The sequence below is a fragment of the Heterodontus francisci genome, chromosome 9 (assembly GCF_036365525.1).
Source record: "Heterodontus francisci isolate sHetFra1 chromosome 9, sHetFra1.hap1, whole genome shotgun sequence".
Taxonomy (NCBI): domain Eukaryota; kingdom Metazoa; phylum Chordata; class Chondrichthyes; order Heterodontiformes; family Heterodontidae; genus Heterodontus; species Heterodontus francisci.
Genome location: NC_090379.1, coordinates 22826197 through 22849848, shown reverse-complemented (window position 1 = coordinate 22849848; position 23652 = coordinate 22826197). Strand labels below are relative to the sequence as shown.

The window sequence follows — 23652 nt, the reverse complement described above, 5'->3', positions numbered from 1 at the left end:
TTCCCCAACAGAATCCAACAAGTTTTCTGCATCTTCTTTCAAAGCAAAGAATGAACAGGTTTAGGCAGTTCTGACTTGATGCCTGTAGATGAGTCACTATGTACTACCTCTCATTGCCTCAATGGAAACCAGGTGGGATCATTATATTATCGCTCTTGTAGCAGAAGACTTTCTAAGCCGGACAACAGATTTCAGCATCTAAATTTAAGCTAGAACATGTTCAAAAGAATGATTTTATATTACATCTTTCCTGATAATCAAACTGAGAGAAACAAAACAATATAACTAACACTGACAGCTCTATGCATGCGCCTCATTATGCTGACTGCAGCTGTCAAATCCATCTTACCTCATGTCAATCTCGTTGAAGGTAGTTAGCATGGCACAAGTATCCTGAGCCTCTTTTAGCCGCTGTGCAATTCGAAGCCTCATTCTGTTCATTTTAACCTAAACATTTAGAATTCAATTACAAAATTACTCTATTTTACACAAACTTGATCTCCAAGGCTGTTGTCTAATCAAGAGGTTCAAATAGATTACATACAGAATAGTTGATACCTGGGATTACAATCATTGCTTTGACACATCACGTTATTATTCCTTACTCCTAAAATACAAAGTGATATCCTCTCAACATTACATATGAAGAATCAGGTTTTCTTAATGTTCACAGACAATATGGTCATGCTTCTGTTTCTGGTGATGGTGATCGAAAATCAATAAATCGATGATTATTCCATAGGCAGTGCTGCATCATTAACTGTCATAGTCAGAGCAAGCATAGAAAGAAACTTGCCAACCCTCAAATATCTTGTATGGCTGTGTCCTTTTCAACTATTCACATTTATGTTTAGAAGAATAGATTCCTGGAATAGGATACAATACTTTTTCCCCATAAATTCCCCAGGCCCTGCACCACTAGCAGCCCAGACAGTGGTGTGGCCAGAGCTCTGCACCCAAAGGCACGAGTGTGAGTCAACCATGGTTGCAAAACTGACTTAGTCGCATCTTCTGTCTGGAGATGCTTTGCTTCCTTTTGACACCACTCCACAGCAAGGCAATTGGAGCCAGAAGCACAGCAAAGTGGAATCAAATCTGCGGCATACTGCTACCCAAAGACTCAGAAAAGCGAACCCTACGCTATTGTTCTGCTGTGCAGGAGCGAATTCAGGGGTTTACCCACCTGATCTCTCAGCCAGAGAAGAACAGAACTTCACTTCTTTTTTTAAATTATAAAAGATGCATTAACTTTTTATGAATGACAGCTACATATCAGTTTACAGATAAATATTTGTTATCTATAAAAATACTCAACTAGTTATTTCTATACAATAAACTCAAATATAAGGTAGGTTGTAACCAGTTTGATTTACTGCTTCATATCTACCCTATGCTCTGATCTGACACCTTTCAGTCCCACGTCTGAAGCTGCGGCCAAGTGTCCAATAGGGATGGCAGTCGGTTTCACTGCTGACACTGGAATAAAACAGAACACGAGGTGATGTTAGGAACTGGATGTGTAAAACCTACTTTATATCCTATTCATATCTCCTGTTGTGTAGATGCCTCTGGCAAAACCCTATTTAAACAACATAAGAGGATTACCTGCCAACAATATAACTATCACAGCTATTATGCGCACACAATAGAGAGAGTATAGCAAGTGCACTGGCGAGAAGTCACAGATCCATGTTATAAACAGTTATGTACAGCAAAAGGATTGCTGAACCATCCAAGATTAATAGCAATCTATTGTTTCCACTGTTTTCTTTGTTTGTGTCAGCTGGGCTTACTCGATAGCACTCCTCCGAGTCAGAAAGTTGTGGGTTTAAGCCTCATGAGTGCTTGGATGCATGTCTAGGCTGCCAGTCCAGTGCAGTACTGGGGGGAATGCTGCATTGTTGGAAGTGCTGTCCTTCAGATAAGGAGCACCCCAACTGCCTGATGGATGTTAAAGGTATCACTATTTGAAGAGCAGGAATTTCCTTGTGCCCTATTCAACATTCCTCCCTTGATCAATGTCACCAATAATACAACTTACTGTTGCTTGTGGGATCCTGCTGTGCACAGCATGGCCAACACATTTGCTTGCATAAGTCACTTTAATTCAATGCACATGAAGGAGTTGAGGCATTTCAGAGATGTTATAAAGCACTCAGTTAATATAAGCCTTTTTAAATGCAAGTCATTGATTTTACTCACCAGGTTTACTATCCATGGCCTGCATATTTACTGGTGGCACAGGTGGCATTGTAGTAGGAATCGCCCCTGCTGTGGCTGCTGGTGGTGGTGCTTCTGGTTTAGGGGTGGGAGGGGCTTCTGGTTTGGGTTTTGCAGCACCAGCTAGAAAAGCAAAAAAAAAAAACACACAATTAACCAGGGTTAAGCTGCGATTTCTCCAAAACATTGTGCAACATCCGACAATTTGTATTTATATAGCACATTAACATAATAAAACATCCCAAAGCACTTCGCAGAGGCATTATAAAGCAGAAGTTGTCATGGCAATTAAAGCAGATGGTCAAAAGCTTGGCCAAAGAATAGGTTGTGAGGAGTGTCTTAAAGGAGGAAAGTGAGGGAATTCCAGAGCTTAAGGCCTTGGCATGGCTGCCAATGGTGGAGCAATTAAAGTCAGGGATGGTGAAGAGGTCAAATGAGATGAACGCAGGTATCTCAGGTGGGTTGGATCTGGAAGAGATGAGAGAGATAGGGACAGACATGGTCACAGATGTATCATGCAGACCTGCACCTGCCAAGAATGAGGCATATTAATTTTGGCATATGAGCATTGATTTTAAACTGTTGCTGGAGTGGAGAAAGGACTTGTTAAAAAAAAAGACACTTGGCTGGAAAAACATTTGCATACTAAGAGTCAGTGCTTGGAGAGACAAAGGACTATTTCCTGGTCCACTTATCCCAAAATGGGCTGTGATCACCAGACATTGAAAGTAAGGATGCTCACATTCCAGGATGACTGCTAAGATGGCAGAATCCACAAACAGAAGTGGTCAAACCAGCTGGTCACATGACTAACCTGCTGGGCAACCTGGGGTTTTTTGAATTGTGCCAGAAAGGCTCAGAAGGCAGTTTAGAACTGGAACCTGGAGTAAGGTAGCCTCTCTCTCTCTTCCGCTTTCTCCCAAGTCACCAGACCCACGGAAGACACGTAAACCTCAAAAGAGAAAAGACTCCGACCTCGAAACAAGCTGAAGCATGCACTGGGCCCCAACAAATTTGCAAGTCTGACCCGGCAACTAAAGACTTCACAGCGAACTCAAAGGACAGTAAAATAACCCAGCTATTGCCTCAAACCTTTCCCCTTTATTCTTTTCTGACTCTATCTGCGTGTGCGTTTATCATATGCATGTTAGCGTGGTTGCGTCGCATATTTGTAGTCAGTAACCGGATTAGAGTTTAACATTAATAAACTTCGACCTTTCTGGTTTAAAATCTAAGAAAATCTGTTTGAATTGATTTCCTTGCCTTACAATTGGAAAGAGGTGAACAAGGATTCGCCAAGGGGAGCTGAAACATGGTGTTTTTAAAAATTAAACCCTGTTACACTTAAACCAGACAAAGACTAAGGGGAAACCCCTGGACCCCTTCTCACCTGGTCGTAATAGAGAAATTTGAAAACAAGGATAAGAGCTTTAAAATCGAAGCGTTACTTAACCAGGAGACATTGTAGGCTAGCAAGCACACGGGTGGGGAGAACCCACCTTCTGCCTTTCTGAGTTTGAAGAGAGGGATTCCTCCTTCCACTTTACCCCCATCAGGGACTAGGAGCTCCTCGATAACACCAGCATGTGGAGCAGGAACCTGCACCGATGTCTGAAAGAAAGAAGAATTAATTTCAGGAACTATGGCCTGGCAGCATGTCTTTACGTAGACAAAGAACTCCTCTGCTTCATTTTTAATGCTGATTGTCAATTGGGAGGTAGCAGCAATTTTAAGGTTCAGTTCACGGAATGACAGAGAAGCTGGGCATTCAGCAACTGGATTCAAGGTCAATTGAAAATTAACAACCCATTGCATATGATGCAGTACTGTTTGCAGATGCAAAAGATGGATCAAAAAAGTTTGTTATATACATTGCAATGAAATGTTAAGGTGGTAAAGTAAATGCTAATCACAAAGATGTCAAACAAAAATTGACTTTGGTGCACATATGGAAAATAGGACAACGTGCTTTCTTTCACATTCCAAACAATCCATGGGCAAAAATAAGTTGTTGAAGGCAGCGATTACAAGATGCATTTATTATGATGAACCTTAAGATAGGAAGTGGAATGATTAACTGTTTTGTTCAGATTACAGCATCGTACAGACACAATAATTGAACCTTGAACGCAAAAGTAATGTGGTGACTGAAGTAACCAAATTATCGCACTACAGATGTATGTTAATAATTAGCTGGACCAGAAGGATGACTGAGAGTTCTCAAATTAGTGCAAGAAAAGGAGAACTGATGAGGTCGATTAAAAAAAATTTAAATTATAATGTAATTTTACAAAATCTCACTCCCAGTGGCAACCTCAAGGAAAAGATCATGGTGGCAATGCATCTGAAATCTTAGTACTTGATGCTTACAAGCGAGACTGCCCCCACTCTCCCCACAGCAAAACCACAAGCTGGGAGTAATTTTGTTAATTTACTGAATAGTGAGCATTTTACTGGGGCGAGGGGCGTCACATGAAAAGTTGTTGAGGTTGTTATTTTCTGAAGAATTGGTAGTAATAGTTTTAGGAAACAAAGAGAAAACTGGGTTGATGTGAAAGAACAGGCAGGTGTAGGAACAGGGGCTATCAGTGGGGAGCACCAAAGGAGGAGCCCAGAGAATATAAAAAAACTGTCAGTGATAGAGAAACCCCGGTCAGCGCTGAACACCAAGAGAGGAGCTGCCTAGCATAAACACCTGAGTGTTCACAGAATTCTGAAAGAGTGACATCAACATTGACGTCACTGAGTACAAAGGTGGAGCACCGAGGGGGAGTAAATTGGGCGAGTAACCCTAAACATAACGCAGTATTGATTAAGGAGAACATTACAGTGCTGGATAGAGAGGATAGCCTAGAGAGGCCAACAAAAGAATCTATTTGGTTAGAATTTATGAAACAACACAGGTACATTTGGACTAGTGGGTGTATTTTATAAGCCACCAACTACTAGGAAACATATAAAGGAGCAAATTTGCAGGGAAATCAGAGAGGGGTGCAGAAACTATATTTTTACCATATAAATGGGGGACCTTAATTATCCCAATGTAAACTGGCATGGTAATAATGTAAAAGGCAAGGGGGAGAAAGCTTTTGAAGTATGTTCAGAAGAATTTTTTTGATCAGTTTTCTTACAGCCCAACAAGGAGGTCATTGCTGGATCTGGTACTGGGGAATGAGGTAGGTCAAGGGATCAAATGTCAGTTGGGAATCGTTTAGGGAACAGTGATCATTATATCAAAGTTTAGATTAGCTATGGAACTGCACAAGGAGCAATCTATAGTAAACAAAAATACATAATTGTAGGATGGCAAATTTCTGTGGGGTGAAAACAAATCTGGCCCAGGTAAACTGGAATCAAAGACTGGCAGGCAAAACTAACAGAACATTGGGCTGCCATTAATGATGGTTTGGGTACAGTCAAGGCACATTTCCACAAAGGCAAAATATTGGTAAGCAAAGCCAGAGCTCCCTGGATGATGAAAGAGAGAGAGAGAGAGCAAGATGAAGCAGAAAGAGAGTGCACATTACCAGTCAGGCTGATAATACAAGTGAAAACCAAGCTAAATATAGGAAGTTCAGAGGGGAAGTAAAAAAGGACATAAGACAAGCTCATAATGCTGCAGAGATCAGAAAGAATGCAACATATTCGTTGCCAAAACCCAAAACAATCAAATGCAAATTCAGTGAGGCCATGTGCCAAGAGCATCGCTCAACCGGAGAACAAGTCAAAGATAAGGTTAAATTGGGCAAATTATTGGAAAAATTTCAGAGGCACAGTATAAATTGTCATGGAGAAAAGCATGATTAGTCAAGGCCAGTCATCATGGATTTAAGGGAAGGTCGTGTCTGCTTACCTTGACTGAATTTTTTGATGGGAGGGTTGATGAGGGTATTTTATGAAGTCTATGTGGATTTTACTAAGGTCCCTCATGGCAGACTGATCAGAAAATTAAAAGGGAAGGCTGCAAGTTGGATCCAAAATTAGCTCAGTGGCAGGAAGTACAGGGTTACGGATGACAGGTGTTTTTCTGACTGGAAGGCTGCCTCCAATGGGGCTCCACAGGGCTCAGTACTGGGCCCCTTGCTGTTCGTGGTATACATCAATGATTTAGACTTAAATGTACAGGGCATGATTAAGAAGTTTGCAGATATTATGAAAATTGACCAAGTGGTGAAGTGAGGAAGAAAGCTGTAGATTTCAGGTAGACATCAAATGAACTCGTCAGGTAGGGAGAAAAATGGCAAATGGAATTCGATTCAGAGAAGAGTGAGACATTGTATTTGAGGAGTAACAAGCAACATCCCGAGAAGTGTAGAGGAATTGAGGGACCTTGGAGTGCATGTCTACAGATCCCTGAAGGTAGGAGGACAGTTAGATAAAGTGGTCAAGAAGGTATACAGAATACTTTCCTTCATTGGCCGCGGAGGGAGGGGTCGTGTTTAGAACTGTATAAAATACTAGTTAGACCACAGCTAGACTACCGCGTACAGTTCTGGTCACTGCATTACAGGTAAGATGCAATTGTCCCATGGAGGGTACAAACGAGATTTACGAGGATGTTGCTGGGACTGGAGAATTTTAGCTATGATAAAAGATTGGACAGGCTGGGGTTGTTTTCTTTCGAACAGAGGAGGCTAAAGGGAGATTTAATTGAGGTGTATAAAATCATGAGATAGATAGAGCAAATAGGAAAGACAAATTTCCATTAGCAGAGGTAAATAATCGGGGCACAGATTTAAAATAGTTGGTAGATCAGAGGGGAGTTAGGAGATCTGGAACTCTCTGCCTGAAAGGGTGGTAGAGGCAGAAACCTACATTTAAAAAACACTTGTATATGCACTTGAGGTGCCATAATCCAGGGCTACAGACCAAAAGCTGGAAGGTGGGATGAGGTTGGATAGCACTTTTTCAACCAGGACAGTGAGCCAAATAACCACCTTCTGCACCATAAATGTTTCTATGTTTATATTAAATGGCCAATACTGAGATCACTGCTTTTATCTAGCATGCCTCTGCGATGAGAGTGCATCCTCACTGAATTTCATTTGTATGTCTTTTCCACTCTACAGTGTGGGAACTAGGACAGACTATTCTGACCACAGTCTAGCTACAGACTACCAGCATCTGGTTTAAAGTTTACTGATTAACACAAAGGACCGATACAAATTGCCAGTCACCCCCACAGAGCTACTCGCCATAGTTAGCTGATCAGTTTGGCTAGTTTTCAGCTTCTAAAATATTGGTTCTCTATGGACATGTAACAGCAATGCTGGAAGTAGGATTTCTTGTGGCAGACAGGCAGGAGAGTTTAGGAACTATTTGATAATAAAAAGGTTGCACCTTTTGACAATGGAAATATTTCCCTTTAACATGGTGCATTTTATTATGCTAATCTAGTCCTGGAATCCCACATTCTGAATTTTCAAAAAGCAAGGATTCTTTTTCTCCCGCCCTTTCTCTAAAACCTGCTATATAAACTGCAAGAACAGACAGCATTTGTGTTGTACAGTTTTTCTTTAAAAATTTACCATTTCTTCACACAGACGGAAGGTCTACTCCTCATCTGTGTCGCATTGACGGTGGTGGAAGTGCTCTAATTTGTCTTGAGTTTTCCAGTGCTGCTGTTAGAAAAAGGGGCGAGAGGAAATCAGCTGGATTTTCTGCACCTGAATGAGGAAGTGGGCAAGTACTGAATGTGGTTGGACGGCATTCGTTTCAGTGGTCAAATAGCCTGCCAGCATTCACAGTCCAGGTTAGTGGAAACAAACTGCAGAATCTGTCAACACATTCAGAATGAGGCGAGAGATTTAGGATTCCTTCTTGCTTACTGCCCCACTTCGGATTTTTTCTGTTCTCAAATTTGCCTCTCCTGGAGACAGAGATTACACACTTTACTTTCCCTCCCTCTGCCCTGCTCCTATCCACCCTCACCAGACTTGGGCTTCCACTCTCCTCTGTCCAGCTTGTTCCCACTTTGCCCACACAGCTGCTCCAAGTTCTTCAGACACCTTCCAATTTGGAGCAATAAAATTCATGAAGTAATTTCTTGAAGGGAACCCATAAGCTCTGAGCAACCCAGCAAACTAAAACTCTCCCCAAGGTGATACTATGGATGCAAATAGGGGACTGTCAACATGGAAGGCACAAGGAGCTACAAGGAAAGGAAATGAAATATCATGGGGCTGGAATCACTTATTATTTAATTTCTAGTGACAGTTATACAGGAGCAATACCAGAGACCCAACTGCCTTTTCAGCCATGCTTAGTACAGAGACAGAGAAAAAGAATGTTTCTGCTAAGCAACTATCAAAAATATTACTGACCTTATCAGTTTCAATTTCACACACCACCTCATCTTCACTTACTACATCACCAACAGCTGCAATGAAACACAGGAAATGAATATTTAATATGGGAATGCAGAATGCAAAACATTCATTCAGGGACATCGATATTAAAAAAAACAAAGGTTACATAAATTCGCAAGTTATCTGAACCCCAATATTAGATTGCAGTTCTATAGTCACTTCAATCGTTTGTTCTTTAGTTGTATGATAGAGTAGTATGGTGGAGTTATAGGGCAGTTTCAACACCAAGTTGTCACATAACCCTAAAAGCATATACAGCCAAAAGCACTGTTTGCATTTATTGCCTGATTACAAACAAATATTATAAAGGACATCTCAGTACCCAATGTGCACATCTGGAATTATTACATTACTTCCCCAATGCACTGTTTTCTATTCAGTTCCCCTCCAAATCTTCATGTGCATATGGCAATTCCTAAGGGGGCCAGAAAATTTAGCTGGGCAAGGCATCAAAAACAGGTAAATGAAGATCAGGTATAGATCAGCCATGATCTAACTGGATGGCAAAACAGGCTTGAGGGTTGAAAGGCTTGCTTCTGTTGCTATATCCTACCAGTCCAGGCTAGAGACACACTGCGGCATAAACTGGTTGTTAGCAAAAGCAAAAGAAGACAACAACTTCAGTCTTTCCCAATATTTAGTTGGAGAAAACTTCTGTTCACCCAGCACCGGATGTTGGGCAAGCACTGTGACAAACCAGAGGCAGAGGAGGGGTTGAGAGAGGTGATGAGGTAGAGATAGGTGTCGTCAGCCTAAATGTGGAATCTGACATTGTTTTTTTCCAATGCTGTTGCCGGAGGTGAGAAATAGGAGGGGGCCAAGGATAGATGCTTGGGGTACACCAGAGGTAGTGGTTCGGGATGGGAAGAAAAGACACTGCAGGTGATTCACTGGCTATGAATGGATAGATAAGAACAGAACCAGGCAAGTGCAGTCCCACCCTGTTTGACAACCAAGGAGAGGCACTGGAGGAGGGTGATGTGGTCGACTGCGTCAAAGGATGCAGACAGGTCAAGATGGATGAGGAGAGAAAGCTTACCATGGTTACAGTCACATGTAATACTAGGTTTTAAATATGGCTACATAATTTAAAAACTTTGTTAGGAATCTATTTCCATTTATTCATATACCATTTTCTTAAAATAGCCTCCAGAACCCAGACACGCTTGGAATTTTTCACAAAAGTGTATTTCCACTAATATGTTTTTAAGGAATAACTTAACATTTGCCAGTGATAATGTGATTGGAGAAACATTGGGGGACAAAAAGACCCTCTCAAACACTTAATCTAGTGGACCCCACCAATTTTCACATATCCAGCCCACTTTACAACTAACCAAATATTCATCATCTTCTAAAATACTGTACCTTTTTCCCACCTGACATCTCCCTCTGTGACAGACTCTGCAAATGCTGGCGTATTCACTGTTACCACTTCATCATCTGTGAAAGCAAGTCAAACAGTTAAAACTAGTATGAAAAAGGCATTCATTGCAAATTGGGCAGTTTAAGATACAATCCTTTTAATAAACTTTTAAAATGCTTTCTATTGGTTTAAGCAAAGCTTGACAGACATAGCTTCACAGTTGTATACTGGTATTCTATATTAAGCCGAAAGGTTACAGACTGCATCTGAATTTTCTAATTGCAAATAAAACCACAAAGCAGCCAGCATAATATAGGCTTGCTCATTTAACCACAAAAAGGGCAACACAAAAAATGGGGCGGCACAGTGGCTAGCACCGCAGCCTCACAGCTCCAGCGACCCGGGTTCAATTCTGGGTACTGCCTGTGCGGAGTTTGCAAGTTCTCCCCGTGTCTGCGTGGGTTTTCTCCGGGTGCTCCAGTTTCCTCCCACACGCCAAAGACTTGCAGGTTGATAGGTAAATTGGCCATTATAAATTGCCTCTAATGTAGGTAGATGGTAGGGAAATATAGGGACAGGTGGGGATGTGGTAGGAATATGGAATGAGTGTAGGATTAGTATAAATGGGTGGTTGATGGTCGGCACAGACTCAGTGGGTCGAAGGGCCTGTTTCAGTGCTGTATCTCTAAAAAAAAAGAAATGGTAATTTTAACTCCTTTTTCAGATCCAATTTTCAGTTCTGGCTGCACTTAACCTGTGATGGGGTCTGATTGTCTTGTTTCGTTCAATGCATCACAAATATAATAAAAAATAATCTGGGGTGAACATCAGTATTAATCAAAGTGAAGATTATTGTTGAACAACTTAACATCTTTCCACTGTCAATGCATTGAGAGCTCATGCGTCACATACAAAACAGGTTAAAGCTCCCTTATCTATGCACCAACAATGTGCCTCGATGTTGATGACAGATGAGGATTCAAGAGAGTTGAAGGAAAGAATATACTTAACACAAAAGTGCTTTAACGGTACTTGTGCTGCACTAACCCAGGGTGTCATACAAACATTCAAAGTATTGTGCTGTCAATTAACTTTGCCTTCTTACACAAAAAAAGGTGCATTAGAGCTGTACAAAGTCAAGAACCCATTTGAAACGTTTTAAAACCAAGTTTTCAGGTTTGTTGGCATGAAAATACAATTGTGAAACAATTGGTATATTTTGTGGTCTTAAATGTCATTTCTTGTCAAAATTTATGACAACATCCTGTACCAAGAGAGACAGTATCTGATAAGGTAGAATGGTTACACAGTAAAAAAAAAAAAATTACCTCACCTATAGTCTAACTGTACCACAACCGACAGGTACAGTGAATATCTGATTAGGATAAAAAGTGCTAATGGTTCAAACAGCATGAGAGATGGTCTTAAAATATTCAATCACAGTAGAACTTCACATAAAATGATCTAATACTTACTAAAGACTGCTGACGTCCTAAAGTGTCGGATGTGGAAGATGCTGAATTTAGAGACATTTTCTCTGCAAAGCATAATTAGAACCGTATATTATACAAAGGGAACAGATCATTGTACAAACAACTCAAGCCTTCACTCACTACAGCCTAATGAAACCCAAATTGCTTTACAATCCTCTAAAGTACTCCCAACTCTTATGTTCTACCAGCAGACCTCCATCAGTACTGCTTGCAGGGTGTCGCAAGTTATATTTTTGGAGACAAGTATGCAAGGCCAATGACAGGATCTGGAAAGAAATTTGTACAGATAATTATGCTTTTTGATTCCAAGAAAACAGTGTTTTACTTACCAGCTGCTGGCATAAAAATACATTTGTTCTCTAACATAGCACTTGGATATAGTTACTTACATTGTTCTGCCTTAAAGTTAATGAATCACTGTTTTGATTTTTCATATAAATAAATTTACAGTTCTAAAAGGCATTGTGACTCTGATCATATTCCACAGGTTCTCTATATCTCTAGACATGGGGGAGGGCAAGGTTTACAAATAGCAAGTTCTGGAATGTTCTAACTATAGTGCTTTCAATCAGAATGGTATCCCAAAATCACGGAACAGCCCGTTATTCTATACAATACACAGAGTTTAAGTTTCGGAGAAGGGTCTTTTTTACCCCACCTAGCCTCCTTTTAGCAAATCTTTTTCTCTTGCTGATGGTATGACAGTGGACAACCAGCTAAATGTGATTAGCAGTGCACTTCCCTGGTTTATTTTATCGTACAGCACAGGAATGGGCTCCTTCATTATATTATCAGGGAATGGTACCCTATTGCATCCATTATTATAGGAAAACAGCATCTCTTTATATTTCTATTCTTTAGTTCAGAAACTTAAGTATAGGGTCAATGTCCCTTGGGGAAGGGCATATTACAAAAGGTACAAGAGGTGAATTTAATAACTGGATGAGAGTGTTTGGGTCTTAAATGCCTGAATATTGTAGAAGGTAGGAAAGAAAAACTAAAAGGTGGGGTTTTCTATAGTTACAAGGTCCTGGTAAAGAATGGTTCCAAAAATAAAAATCATTGAGGACTGGAATCTATTGTATATATTTCAATTTATATAATTCTCAGTACTTACGGAAGCTGCCTGCTTTTATCATAGATAAACCGATGGCACACCAAAAGACCTAGAAGAGACATATTTGGTTACTGCCAATCAGATTTCACATGTAGTAAAGCACAATAGAAGAGGCACTGTTAAAGGATATTCAGCTGCTAATTTCATCAAGTTAAACATTCAGGCAGTATCTATTAAGTGCTGACAAGTGTTGTTTCATTTCAGAAACATGTGGATTGTACATTTTCCAACTAGATACCGTTACAACTGAGGCAGGAGGAGTGCACTGCCTTTTTCTAGTTCCACTTCTGCACAACATATATTTAAATGTTTACCCAGTTACTGATACAGTCAATCATATACTCTACCCTTTATCCCAGAATAAGACACAACAACCAGGTTTCTTTAATAAACAAAATTATCAGCTTATTATAAAACAAGACTTATCCAGAAATGAAGCAAAGCATTAACAGATTGAAATATGAAAACTCTTTGTTAAATACCCAACACACACCTTCACATACACCCTGGTTAAAGAAAAAAAAAATCTCTGCAGAGTTTTTACAAAAAAAAAACAAATAATACTTTGGCCAAATACTTGCTAATTCTTGAAGAAAAAGGACGAGATATGTTGTGTCCCAAAAATGGCGCACAGTCTGGCATATGAGTACACGTAGACGGGTCACTGGGATCTTTTCTGGAGCAGTTCTTTACAGGAGGCATCGAGAACTAATCTGACAGGCCTTCTAGGAGTGTCTCAGGAGAAATCCGACATCAGAAGTTTTAGCTCTCAGACACTGGATTCGCAGGGTTTTTTCAAAGAGGTAGAAAGAGAGGAGCTGGATGTTTTTCAGCAGGCTACAAACCCAACTGTTTTCAACACAGTCCACACTCCAACTGAACCAAGACAATATCCCAAAAGCGAAACCCTCCTTACACCATAAATCTTGACATGTCTTATCTCTGTAAAAATCTTCCCCAAGTCACCAAGGTTTCTGTTGTTTATTGAGATTAAGGTATGTGACATCCAGTAAAGGTTTGTTTTCAAACAAGATCTCTCAGTGACCCTTGCAAAAAAAAACATCCATGGAATCTTCTCAGTTTTCCCAAATAAACCAACGTCCATATTTCTAAAACACGAGTCCTCAAAAATATTTTTAAAAAGCACTTCCATAACAATACCAAGTATTCTTTACATATAAATATGAACACAACCTGCTAATCAGGACTCCTGATATTGCAAAGGATCAGAAAATAAATAAGATTACTGATGCTAAAAGGTTACCACATTTTCATGGCATTTACAGCACAGAAACATGCCATTGGCCCCAAATGGTCTGTGATTATGCTCCACATAAGTCTCCTCCTATCATATTTCATCCAATCCTATCCCTATATTCTTCCATTACTTTCTTCCTTATGTACTTATCTAGCTTTCCTTAAAATGCATCGATTCTATTCTGCTCAACTACTCCATGTGGTAGCAAGTTCCACATTCTAACCACTCCCTGGGTAAAGGTGTTTCTCCCGAGTTCTTTATTGGATTTATCAGTGATTATCTTATATTTATGACTCCTAATTTTGGACTACCCCACAACTGGAAATAGCTTCACAATGCCATCACAAGAAAACAATACATCAATCTTGGAAGTCACAGATCAAAATGTGTGCAGTTTCATCAACAACATATTAATACAGCACATTTAACATAAGGCGCTTCACAGGAGCATCATAAAACAAAATAAGACACCTAGCCACAGGAGACATTAGGTCAGATGACCAAAAGCTCAGTCAAAGCGGTAGGTTTTAAGGAGTGCGAGCACAGGAGTGATAGGTGAATGGGACTTGGTGCAAATTAAGTCATGGGCAGTAGAGTTTTGGATGGCCTCAAGTTTACGGAGGGTAGAATGTGGGACACCAGTCAGGTGCATTGGAATAGTCAGATCGAGAGGTTAAAAAAAAGGCACGAATGTGGAATAAAACTAGGTATCTTTAGACAACAAATAAACTATTTATTAAAAATTAAATCTTAAACACGATTAAGATAAATCTATGTTTAGCTTATTTTAATCTAACTCCCCATTCTCTCTCTCATTCACACAAAAATAACAGTTAACCAGTTTCTTTTTAAAAAAGTTTTAAAAATTAGCTGTTTAAGAATAAATAAATAAGTCTTTGTGCGTTACGTTCTTGATGGATGAGGTATTCTAATATGAATATAATCAAATGCTACTTGAAGTCTTCACTTGGATTTGATGAAGCAGTCTGTTTTTGATGGGCATTCAAACTCGGTTTGCAGCAGACATCAAAAGTTCCTTTAGCAATACCAAATGGACTCTTAAAAGGGTTACTTCCTCTTTAGGCAATTAATTCAGCCTGTAGCTCCTTGTAGAATTTCTGCTGACAGAGAATGGACAGCTCTTTTCTCTTCAGTATGCTTCGCTGGTGGGTCTGGTTCAGACCCATTTTTTTGCCAGTTTTACACAGTCAAATCAAAATATTATACCATGTGACCCCTTTGTCTTGCTGTGGCCTAGGGTAACAAGTGCAGCTGGCATACTGTCTCAGAAAATCCAAAATTTCTGCCCCCGTCTTAAAGGTGCACTGTTTTAAACAGAGTCTTAAAAAGGCACACTGTTTTAAACCGAGGAGAAAAATAACACAAGTCTGTGACACCTGTCTATTTTCTAGCTTTCTGGTTTGTAGGAACTGTGTAGATGAGCTGGTATGCTTAACTCTCCTCACAAAGAATTCATGTTAGTTCTTACTGTCAATAAGACACCTTAGCCATTTTCAGAGCTTTTTAAAAACAAAGCCTGCTTCTGAGAAAGTAGCCAAGATTTTCTGATGAGCCCCATTAGTCCACTCAGTGATGTTGATGGCTAGCATCCCAGATGACCTCCATTAAATGCAATAAAAACTGCAACTTTGAGCCAGCTTAAAAGCTATATTAAACTGCACAACCCTGTGCAAACATACTGCTGGTTGGCTACATTGCACCTTCAGAACAGGCTGTTCAGTAAAGCACCTTAAGTAAAAAGTAACCTCACACTTTTTTTTCCCTTTAATTTACAACTTTTCTAGAAGTACAAAATACTAATTTTAAAAAAAACCTTTCTATCTTGAAGGTCAGTTTATTATAATTACTGGTGCAGGATACATGAGAGCAAGCAGAGCAGGAACCAGATTGAAACTCATTTGGGAGAGAAGAAACAGAGGATCGTTGGAATCTGGAACACACTGAACATTTAAGAAGTATTTGGATGAGCACTTGAAACGCCACAGCATAAAAGGCTATGGGCCAAGTGCAGAAAAATGGTATTAGAATAGATAGGTGCTTGGTGGCCAGCACAGACATGATGGGCCGAAGGGCCTGTTTCTGTGCTGTATAACTCTATGACCACAGATAGTAAACTTTTGTGGTTGAAGAATCAGCACAAGCCATAAAGGAATACCAACTAACTACAGACGCAGACAACTTCTATCCAGGAACATAAACTCACCAGAGAGTCCTCTGCAGCCTTGTGAGCCATTACCCTGCAGAGAGGGAAGAATGGAAAGAGAAAACATTTTATTCCCAGAATAGAACCTTTTCATAAGTGGCTATCCAAATCATGAAACTAACAAATGTCACTGCAGCTCACTAATTACACCAAATTATATCTTGCAATATACAAGGCTGAAATTTTACATTAATTTTTATCCATCTTCTGTGCATCATGCTCATTAATCATTGGAATAAATGATTGTGTATACAAAGTGTAATCTGCACAACAATGGCCAGAATGATTACCTTTGCATACAACAGCTAAGTTACTGCTGGACTGTCAGTGAAATTTCCAATTGTCTACAGAAAAGTTACTTTCCACTTTTGTAGATACATTATAATTTTTGAAAATATTGTTGTACTTCTCCATCGAGCATGGCCTTATCCCTTGACCTGTCCCTCTTGAAATGAGTACAGTTACAGAATCAAACAAATTTCAGTGTAGGAAATGAGACAACTTATTATACCTCTGCATTAGAAGTAGCTACTCTAGCAGCAGTAGCCAGGTTCATGGCACCGTGGCTGGCTCTGCTGTTCGGAAGGGCAGGAAAACGAGTGGAAGGGCTATAGTTATCGGGGATTCGATTGTAGGGGGAGTAGATAGGCGGTTCTGTGGTCGAAAACGAGACTCCCGAATGGTATGTTGCCTCCCAGGTGCACGGGTCAGGGATGTCTCAGATCGGCTGCAGAACATTCTGAAAGGGGAGGGTAAACAGCCAGTTGTCGTTGTGCACATAGGCACCAATGATATAGGTAAAAAATGGGATGAGGTCCTACAAGCAGAATTTAGGGAGTTAGGAGCCAAGTTAAAAAGTAGGACCTCAGAGGTAGTAATCTCAGGATTGCTACCAGTGCCACGTGATAGTCAGAGTAGAAATGAAAGAATAGTCAGGATGAATGCGTGGCTTGAGAGATGGTGCAGGAGGGAGGGGTTTAGATTTTTGGGACATTGGGACCGGTTCTGGGGGAGGTGGGACTATTAGAAATTGGATGGTCTACACCTGGGCCGGACTGGAACCAATGTCCTTGGGGGTGCTTTTGCTAACGCTGTTGGGGAGGGTTTAAACTAATGTAGCAGGGGGATGGGAACCAAATGAGGAGGTCACTGGACAGTAAGGAGGTAGTAACTAAAGCCTGTAAGGAACTAGATAATGAGGTCAGCATGACTAAGGAAAAGAGTAGACAGGGAGCAGATGATGAACGCAAAGGGACTGGTGGTCTGAGGTGCATTTGTTTTAATTCAAGAAGTGTAGTAGGTAAGGCAGATGAACTTAGGGCCTGGATTAGTAGTTGGGAGTATGATGTTATTGCTATTACTGAGACTTGGTTGAGGGAAGGGCATGATTGGCAACTAAATATCCCAGGATATCGATGCTTCAGGCGGGATAGAGAGGGAGGTAAAAGGGGTGGAGGAGTTGCAGTACTGGTCAAAGAGGATATCACAGCTGTGCTGAAGGAGGGCATTATGGAGGACTCGAGCAGTGAGGCAATATGGGCAGAACTCAGAAATAGGAAGGGTGCGGTAACAATGTTGGGGCTGTACTACAGGCCTCCCAACAGCGAGCGTGAGATAGAGGTACAAATATGTAAACAGATTATGGAAAGATGTAGGAGCAACAGGGTGGTGGTGATAGGAGATTTTAATTTTCCCAACATTGACTGGGATTCACAGTGTTAGATGTCCAGATGGAGCAGAATTTGTAAGGAGCATCCAGGAGGGTTTTCTCGAGCAGTATGTAAATAGTCCAACTCGGGAAGGGGCCATACTGGACCTGGTGTTGGGGAATGAGCCCGGCCAGGTGGTTGAAGTTTCAGTAGGGGACTACTTTGGGAATAGTGATCACAATTCCGTAAGTTTTAGAATACTCATGGACAAAGACGAGAGTGGTCCCAAAGGAAGAGTGCTAAATTGGGGGAAGGCCAACTATACCAAAATTCGGCAGGCGCTGGGGAATGTAGATTGGGAGCAGCTGTTTGAAGGTAAATCCACATTTGATATGTGGGAGGCTTTTAAAGAGAGGTTGATTAGCGTGCAGGAGAGACATGTTCCTGTGAAAATGAGGGATAGAAATGGCAAGATTAGGGAACCATGGATGGCAGGTGAAATTGTGAGACTAGCTAAGAGGAAAAAGGAAGCATACATAAGGTCTAGGAGGCTGAAGAAAGACGAAGCTTTGAAAGAATATCGGGAATGTAGGACCAATCTGAAACGAGGAATTAAGAGGGCGAAAAGGGGTCATGAAATATCTTTAGCAAACAGGGTTAAGGAAAATCCCAAAGCCTTTTATTCATATATAAGGAGCAAGAGGGTAACTAGAGAAAGGATTGGCCCACTCAAGGACAAAGGAGGAAAGTTATGCGTGGAGACAGAGAAAATGGGTGAGATTCTAAACGAGTACTTTGCATCAGTATTCACCGAGGAGAGGGACATGACGGATGTTGAGGTTAGGGACAGATGTTTTATTACTCTAGGTCAAGTCAGCATAAGGAGGGAGGAAGTGTTGGGTATTCTAAAAGGCATTAAGGTGGACAAGTCCCCAGGTCCGGATGGGATCTATCCCAGGTTACTGTGGGAAACGAGAGGGGAAATAGCTGGGGCCTTAACAGATATCTTTGCAGCATCCTTAAACACGGGTGAGGTCCCGGAGGACTGGAGAATTGCTAATGTTGTCCCCTTGTTTAAGAAGGGTAGCAGGGATAATCCAGGTAATTATAGACCGGTGAGCCTGACGTCAGTGGTAGGGAAGCTGCTGGAGAAGATACTGAGGGATAGGATCTATTCCCATTTGGAAGAAAATGGGCTTATCAGTGATAGGCAACATGGTTTTGTGCAGGGAAGGTCATGTCTTACCAACTTAATAGAATTCTTTGAGGAAGTGACAAAGTAGATTGATGAGGGAAGGGCTATAGATGTCATATACATGGACTTCAGTAAGGCGTTTGATAAGGTTCCCCATGGTAGGCTGATGGAGAAAGTGAAGTCGCATGGGGTCCAGGGTGTACTAGCTAGATGGATAAAGAACTGGCTGGGCAACAGGAGACAGAGAGTAGTAGTGGAAGGGAGTTTCTCAAAATGGAGACGTGTGACCAGTGGTGTTCCACAGGGATCCGTGCTGGGACCACTGTTGTTTGTGATATACATAAATGATTTGGAGGAATGTATAGGTGGTCTGATTAGCAAGTTTGCAGACGACACTAAGATTGGTGGAGTAGCAGATAGTGAAGGGGACTGTCAGAGAATACAGCAGAATATAGATAGATTGGAGAGTTGGGCAGAAAAATGGCAGATGGAGTTCAATCAGGGCAAATGCGAGGTGATGCATTTTGGAAGATCCAATTCAAGAGTGAATTATACAGTAAATGGAAAAGTCCTGGGGAAAATTATTGTACAGAGAGACTTGGGTGTTCAGGTCCATTGTTCCCTGAAGGTGGCAACGCAGGTCAATAGAGTGGTCAAGAAGGCATACGGCATGCTTTCCTTCAATCGGATGGGGTATTCAGTACAAGGGTTGGCAGGTCATGTTACAGTTGTATAAGACTTTGGTTCGGACACATTTGGAATACTGCGTGCAGTTCTGGTCGCCACATTACCAAAAGGATGTGGATGCTTTGGAGAGGCTGCAGAGGAGGTTCACCAGGATGTTGCCTGGTATGGAGGGCGCTAGCTATGAAGAGAGGTTGAGCAGATTAGGATTATTTTCATTAGAAAGACGGAGGTTGAGGGGGGGACCTGATTGAGGTGTACAAAATCATGAGAGGTATAGACAGGGTGGATAGCAAGAAGCTTTTTCCCCCCAGAGTGGGGGATTCAATTACTAGGGGTCACGAGTTCAAAGTGAGAGGGGAAAAGTTTAGGAGGGATATGCGTGGAAAGTTCTTTACGCAGAGGGTGGTGGGTGCCTGGAACGCGTTGCCAGCGGAGGTGGTAGACGCGGGCACGATAGTGTCTTTTAAGATATATCTAGACAGATACATGAATGGGCAGGAAGCAAAGAGATACAGACCCTTAGAAAATAGGCGACATGTTTAGATAGAGGATCTGGATCGGCGCAGGCTTGGAGGGCCGAAGGGCCTGTTCCTGTGCTGTAATTTTCTTTGTTCTTTGATCTCATTTGCCAAATTTTGTTGTATTCCTTCATATCTTTTTTCAAGTGCTTATTTCATTGTCAAAGTCACAACTGATTCAGCTTCAATAGCCGCTTGTGGTAATTCATTACATACCCTAGTATACTTTTTGCACTAAAGTAATTTTCGTACAGTGACAAAATTTCCAAATTACTTCTGATGAAAGGTCATCGACTTGAAACATGCTCCCAGATCTGCTGAGTATTTCCAGCATTTTCTGTTTCTATTTCAGATTGCTGGCATCTGCAGTATTTTGCTTTGTTTCAAAGTACTTCATTAGCTATAAAGCGCTTTAGCACATCCTGAGGTCGCAAAAGGTGCTATATAAATAAAGCATTTCTTTTTTCCTAACCTCGAGTATCAGCTGTGGCTCAGTTGGTAGCACTCTCACCTCTGACTCAAGGTTCCGGTTTCAATTCCCACTCCAGGGTTTGAGTACAAAAATGAGGGAGTGCTGCACTGTCTTTCAGATGAGACGTTAAGCCGAGGCCCGATCTGTCTGCTCAGATGGATGTAAAAGATCCCATGGCACTATTTTGAAGAGGAGCAGGGAAGTTATCCCTGATGTCCTAGCCAATATTTACTCCTCAATCAACATCACAAAAACAGATTATCTGGTCATTAGCATATTGCTGTTTGTGGGAGTTGGCTAATTGGCTGCTATGTATCCTACATTACAACAGTGACTACACTTCAAAAATAATTCATCAGCTATAAAGCACTTTGAGATGCCCAGTGGTCGTTAAAAGCGCTATATAAATAAAAACAAGTCTTTTTCTTTCTCTTCTCTTTGCTTGTATCATTAATCTTGAACTTGCGCTCATTACCAATTCATGATCAGTGGAAATCATCTTTTGCAGTTACCTGCTCAAATATTTTGTAATTTTGAACCCTATTAGTTCTCTCTTGACCTTCTCTGAATACAAGCCTATTTTGTTTTTAAATATAAAGTCTCTCAAGATAACCATATCCTTTTATCCTTGGTCTTAACCTAGCAATGATCCTTTCTTTTCATGGCTCTATTTTCTAATATGCCTCTATAATGGGGTCCTCAAAACTACACGCAATACAGCAACTGTGCCCTTGTCAATACTTAGCACCATCATCATTTGCTTGTATATATATTCAATACTGAGAAAGCTTATCGACAATGATTTGCATTTGCCACATATCTACCCACTACCTTAAATTGTTCTTTACAATCTCTTGCATTTTCCCCCAGTTTGCCATGCTCTTATTTTGCAAATTGATAGACTTACCTTGATCCTTATACCCAAATCAATTATGACTACAAATCAATCTCCCATTGCATTGGACATGGTGAATCAAGAAAAAGTGTGGTCTTCAGGTGAGGAGCGTTAAAGTGCAGGTAATAATTGGGCCAGGACATACAGGTATAATTCAGATCTCATTTTCAAGTCATACATTTAGTCTTTAGTTTTAGATAATACTTCAATTTTATATTATTGAACTACAAATAAATAAATCCATCGAAATATGGGAAGCTCCCAATTGGAATTGTTTTTTTTATTCATTCATGGGATGTGGGTGTCGCTGGCTAGGCCAGCATTTATTGCCCATCCTTAATTGCCCTTGAGGAGGTGGTGGTGAGCTGCCACAGTCCATGTGAGGTAGGTACACCCACAGTGCAGTTAGGAATGGAGTTCCAGGATTTTGACCCAGCGACAGTGAAGGAACGGCGATATAGTTCCAAGTCAGGGTGGTGTGACTTGGAGGGGAACTTGCAGGTGGTGGTGTTCCCATGCATTTGCTGCCTTTGTCCTTCTAGTTGGTAGAGGTCGCAGGTTTGGAAGGTGCTGTTTAAGGAGCCTTGGTGCATTGCTGCAGTGCATCTTGTAGATGGTACACACTGCTGCCACTGTGCATCGGTGGTGGAGGGAGTGAATGTTTATGGATGGGGTGCCAATCAAATGAGCTGCTTTGTCCCTGAAGGTGTTAAGCTTCTTGAGTGTTATTGGAGCTGCACCCATCCAGGCAAGTGGAGCGTATTCCATCACACTCCTGACTTGTGCCTTGTAGATGGTGGACAGGCTTTGGGGAGCCAGCAGGTGAGTTACTCGCCACAGGATTCTTAGCCTCTGACCTGTTCTTGTAGCCACAGTATTTATATAGCAACTCCAGTTCAGCTTCTGGTCAACGGTATCCCCTAGGATGTTGATAGTGGGAGATTCAGCGATCGTAACGCCATTGAATTTCAATGGGAGATGGTCATTACCTGGCACTTGTGTGGTGCAAATGTTACTTGCTACTTATCAGCCCAAGCCTGGATATTGTCCAGGTCTTACTGCATGTTTACACAGACTGCTTCAGTATCTGAGGAGTCGCGAACGGTGCTGAACATTGCACAGTGAACATCCCTACTTATGATTGAAGGAAGGTCATTGATGAAGCAGCTGAAGATGGTTGGGCGTAGGACGCTACCCTGAGGAATTCCTGCAGTGACGTCCTGGAGCTGAGGTGATTCACAGGCACGGTTCAGCTTCTTTCGTTCACTGATGACACCAGCTTTACCTCTTCCCTCAATCCCACAACCACTTCTATGCAGTTAGATTGTCTCCCTGGTTTTAAAATCATAGGCATATGAAAATTTCCTCCAACTGAACCTGAAGATGGATGCCATCATTTTCAGCCTGTCTTCCTAGCTACTCACCCAGGCTGTGCAAAGCCTCAATGCCCTGTTCAATCGAAATTGAACTTCAAAGCCTATACTTCCATCAACTGGCTCCAGCTCTGCTCACCACACAGTTCATTTTAGACTCAATTTCTCTAGTGCCCTCTTTGCCAACCTCCCTTCTTCCATAAGTTCCATTTTCCCCTCAGCACCATCCTCACTGACGTACACTGTCCTCAATGTAATGAACTGTAAATCCTCTTCCTCACCTTCAAATCATTTCTTGGCCACACTACACACATCTGCAACCATCTCCTTCACACCTGACTCGAGCCTCCTGTGCATTATCCTCACTCGGCTGCACTACTGATTAGAGCCTTCAAAGTCCTCCATGAAAACCTCACTACTACTCTCTCCACCTTTAAAAACCTTCTCAAAATCAATCTTTTCAACTAAGTACTGTCCTCTCAACAAACTCACCCACTACAACTTGCCAGTCATTCCATCTCCCCCTCTGTAAAGTACATCCATATTTATTTTTACATCAATGGTACTATATAAAATAAAATTGTTATTGCTGTTGCTCAACACTGAACACAAATATCCAAAATACCAGCAATCACAAGTGTATGCAGCTTGGGCTTCAGATATAACTCCAAACATAGCAAGTTTCTGTTCTCAATTTTGGCATCTGGAGCCAAGAAGGAAATTGGTACTTCTATATCAGGTTAGAGAGATTCAGAGGACACGTTCTCTCAGAGTCACCCCCACACAACTTAGACTCCAATTCACAACCAACGCTGGA

At 41.2% G+C, this 23652-nt stretch overlaps 1 protein-coding gene across 1 annotated transcript in view; it reads right to left on the bottom strand.

Moving 5' to 3' along the window:
- dlst (dihydrolipoamide S-succinyltransferase) overlaps nucleotides 1–23652 on the bottom strand; it is a 68865-nt gene that overhangs the window by 39983 nt on the left and 5230 nt on the right. Inside the window, exons 3-11 of the mRNA XM_068038669.1 lie at nucleotides 16047–16080; nucleotides 12565–12613; nucleotides 11430–11491; nucleotides 9957–10031; nucleotides 8544–8599; nucleotides 3720–3831; nucleotides 2203–2343; nucleotides 1388–1476; nucleotides 350–447 (exon numbers count right to left, since the gene is read on the bottom strand). Coding sequence (XP_067894770.1) covers nucleotides 350–447; nucleotides 1388–1476; nucleotides 2203–2343; nucleotides 3720–3831; nucleotides 8544–8599; nucleotides 9957–10031; nucleotides 11430–11491; nucleotides 12565–12613; nucleotides 16047–16080 — 716 coding nt within the window. The remainder of the gene's footprint in view (nucleotides 1–349; nucleotides 448–1387; nucleotides 1477–2202; nucleotides 2344–3719; nucleotides 3832–8543; nucleotides 8600–9956; nucleotides 10032–11429; nucleotides 11492–12564; nucleotides 12614–16046; nucleotides 16081–23652) is intronic.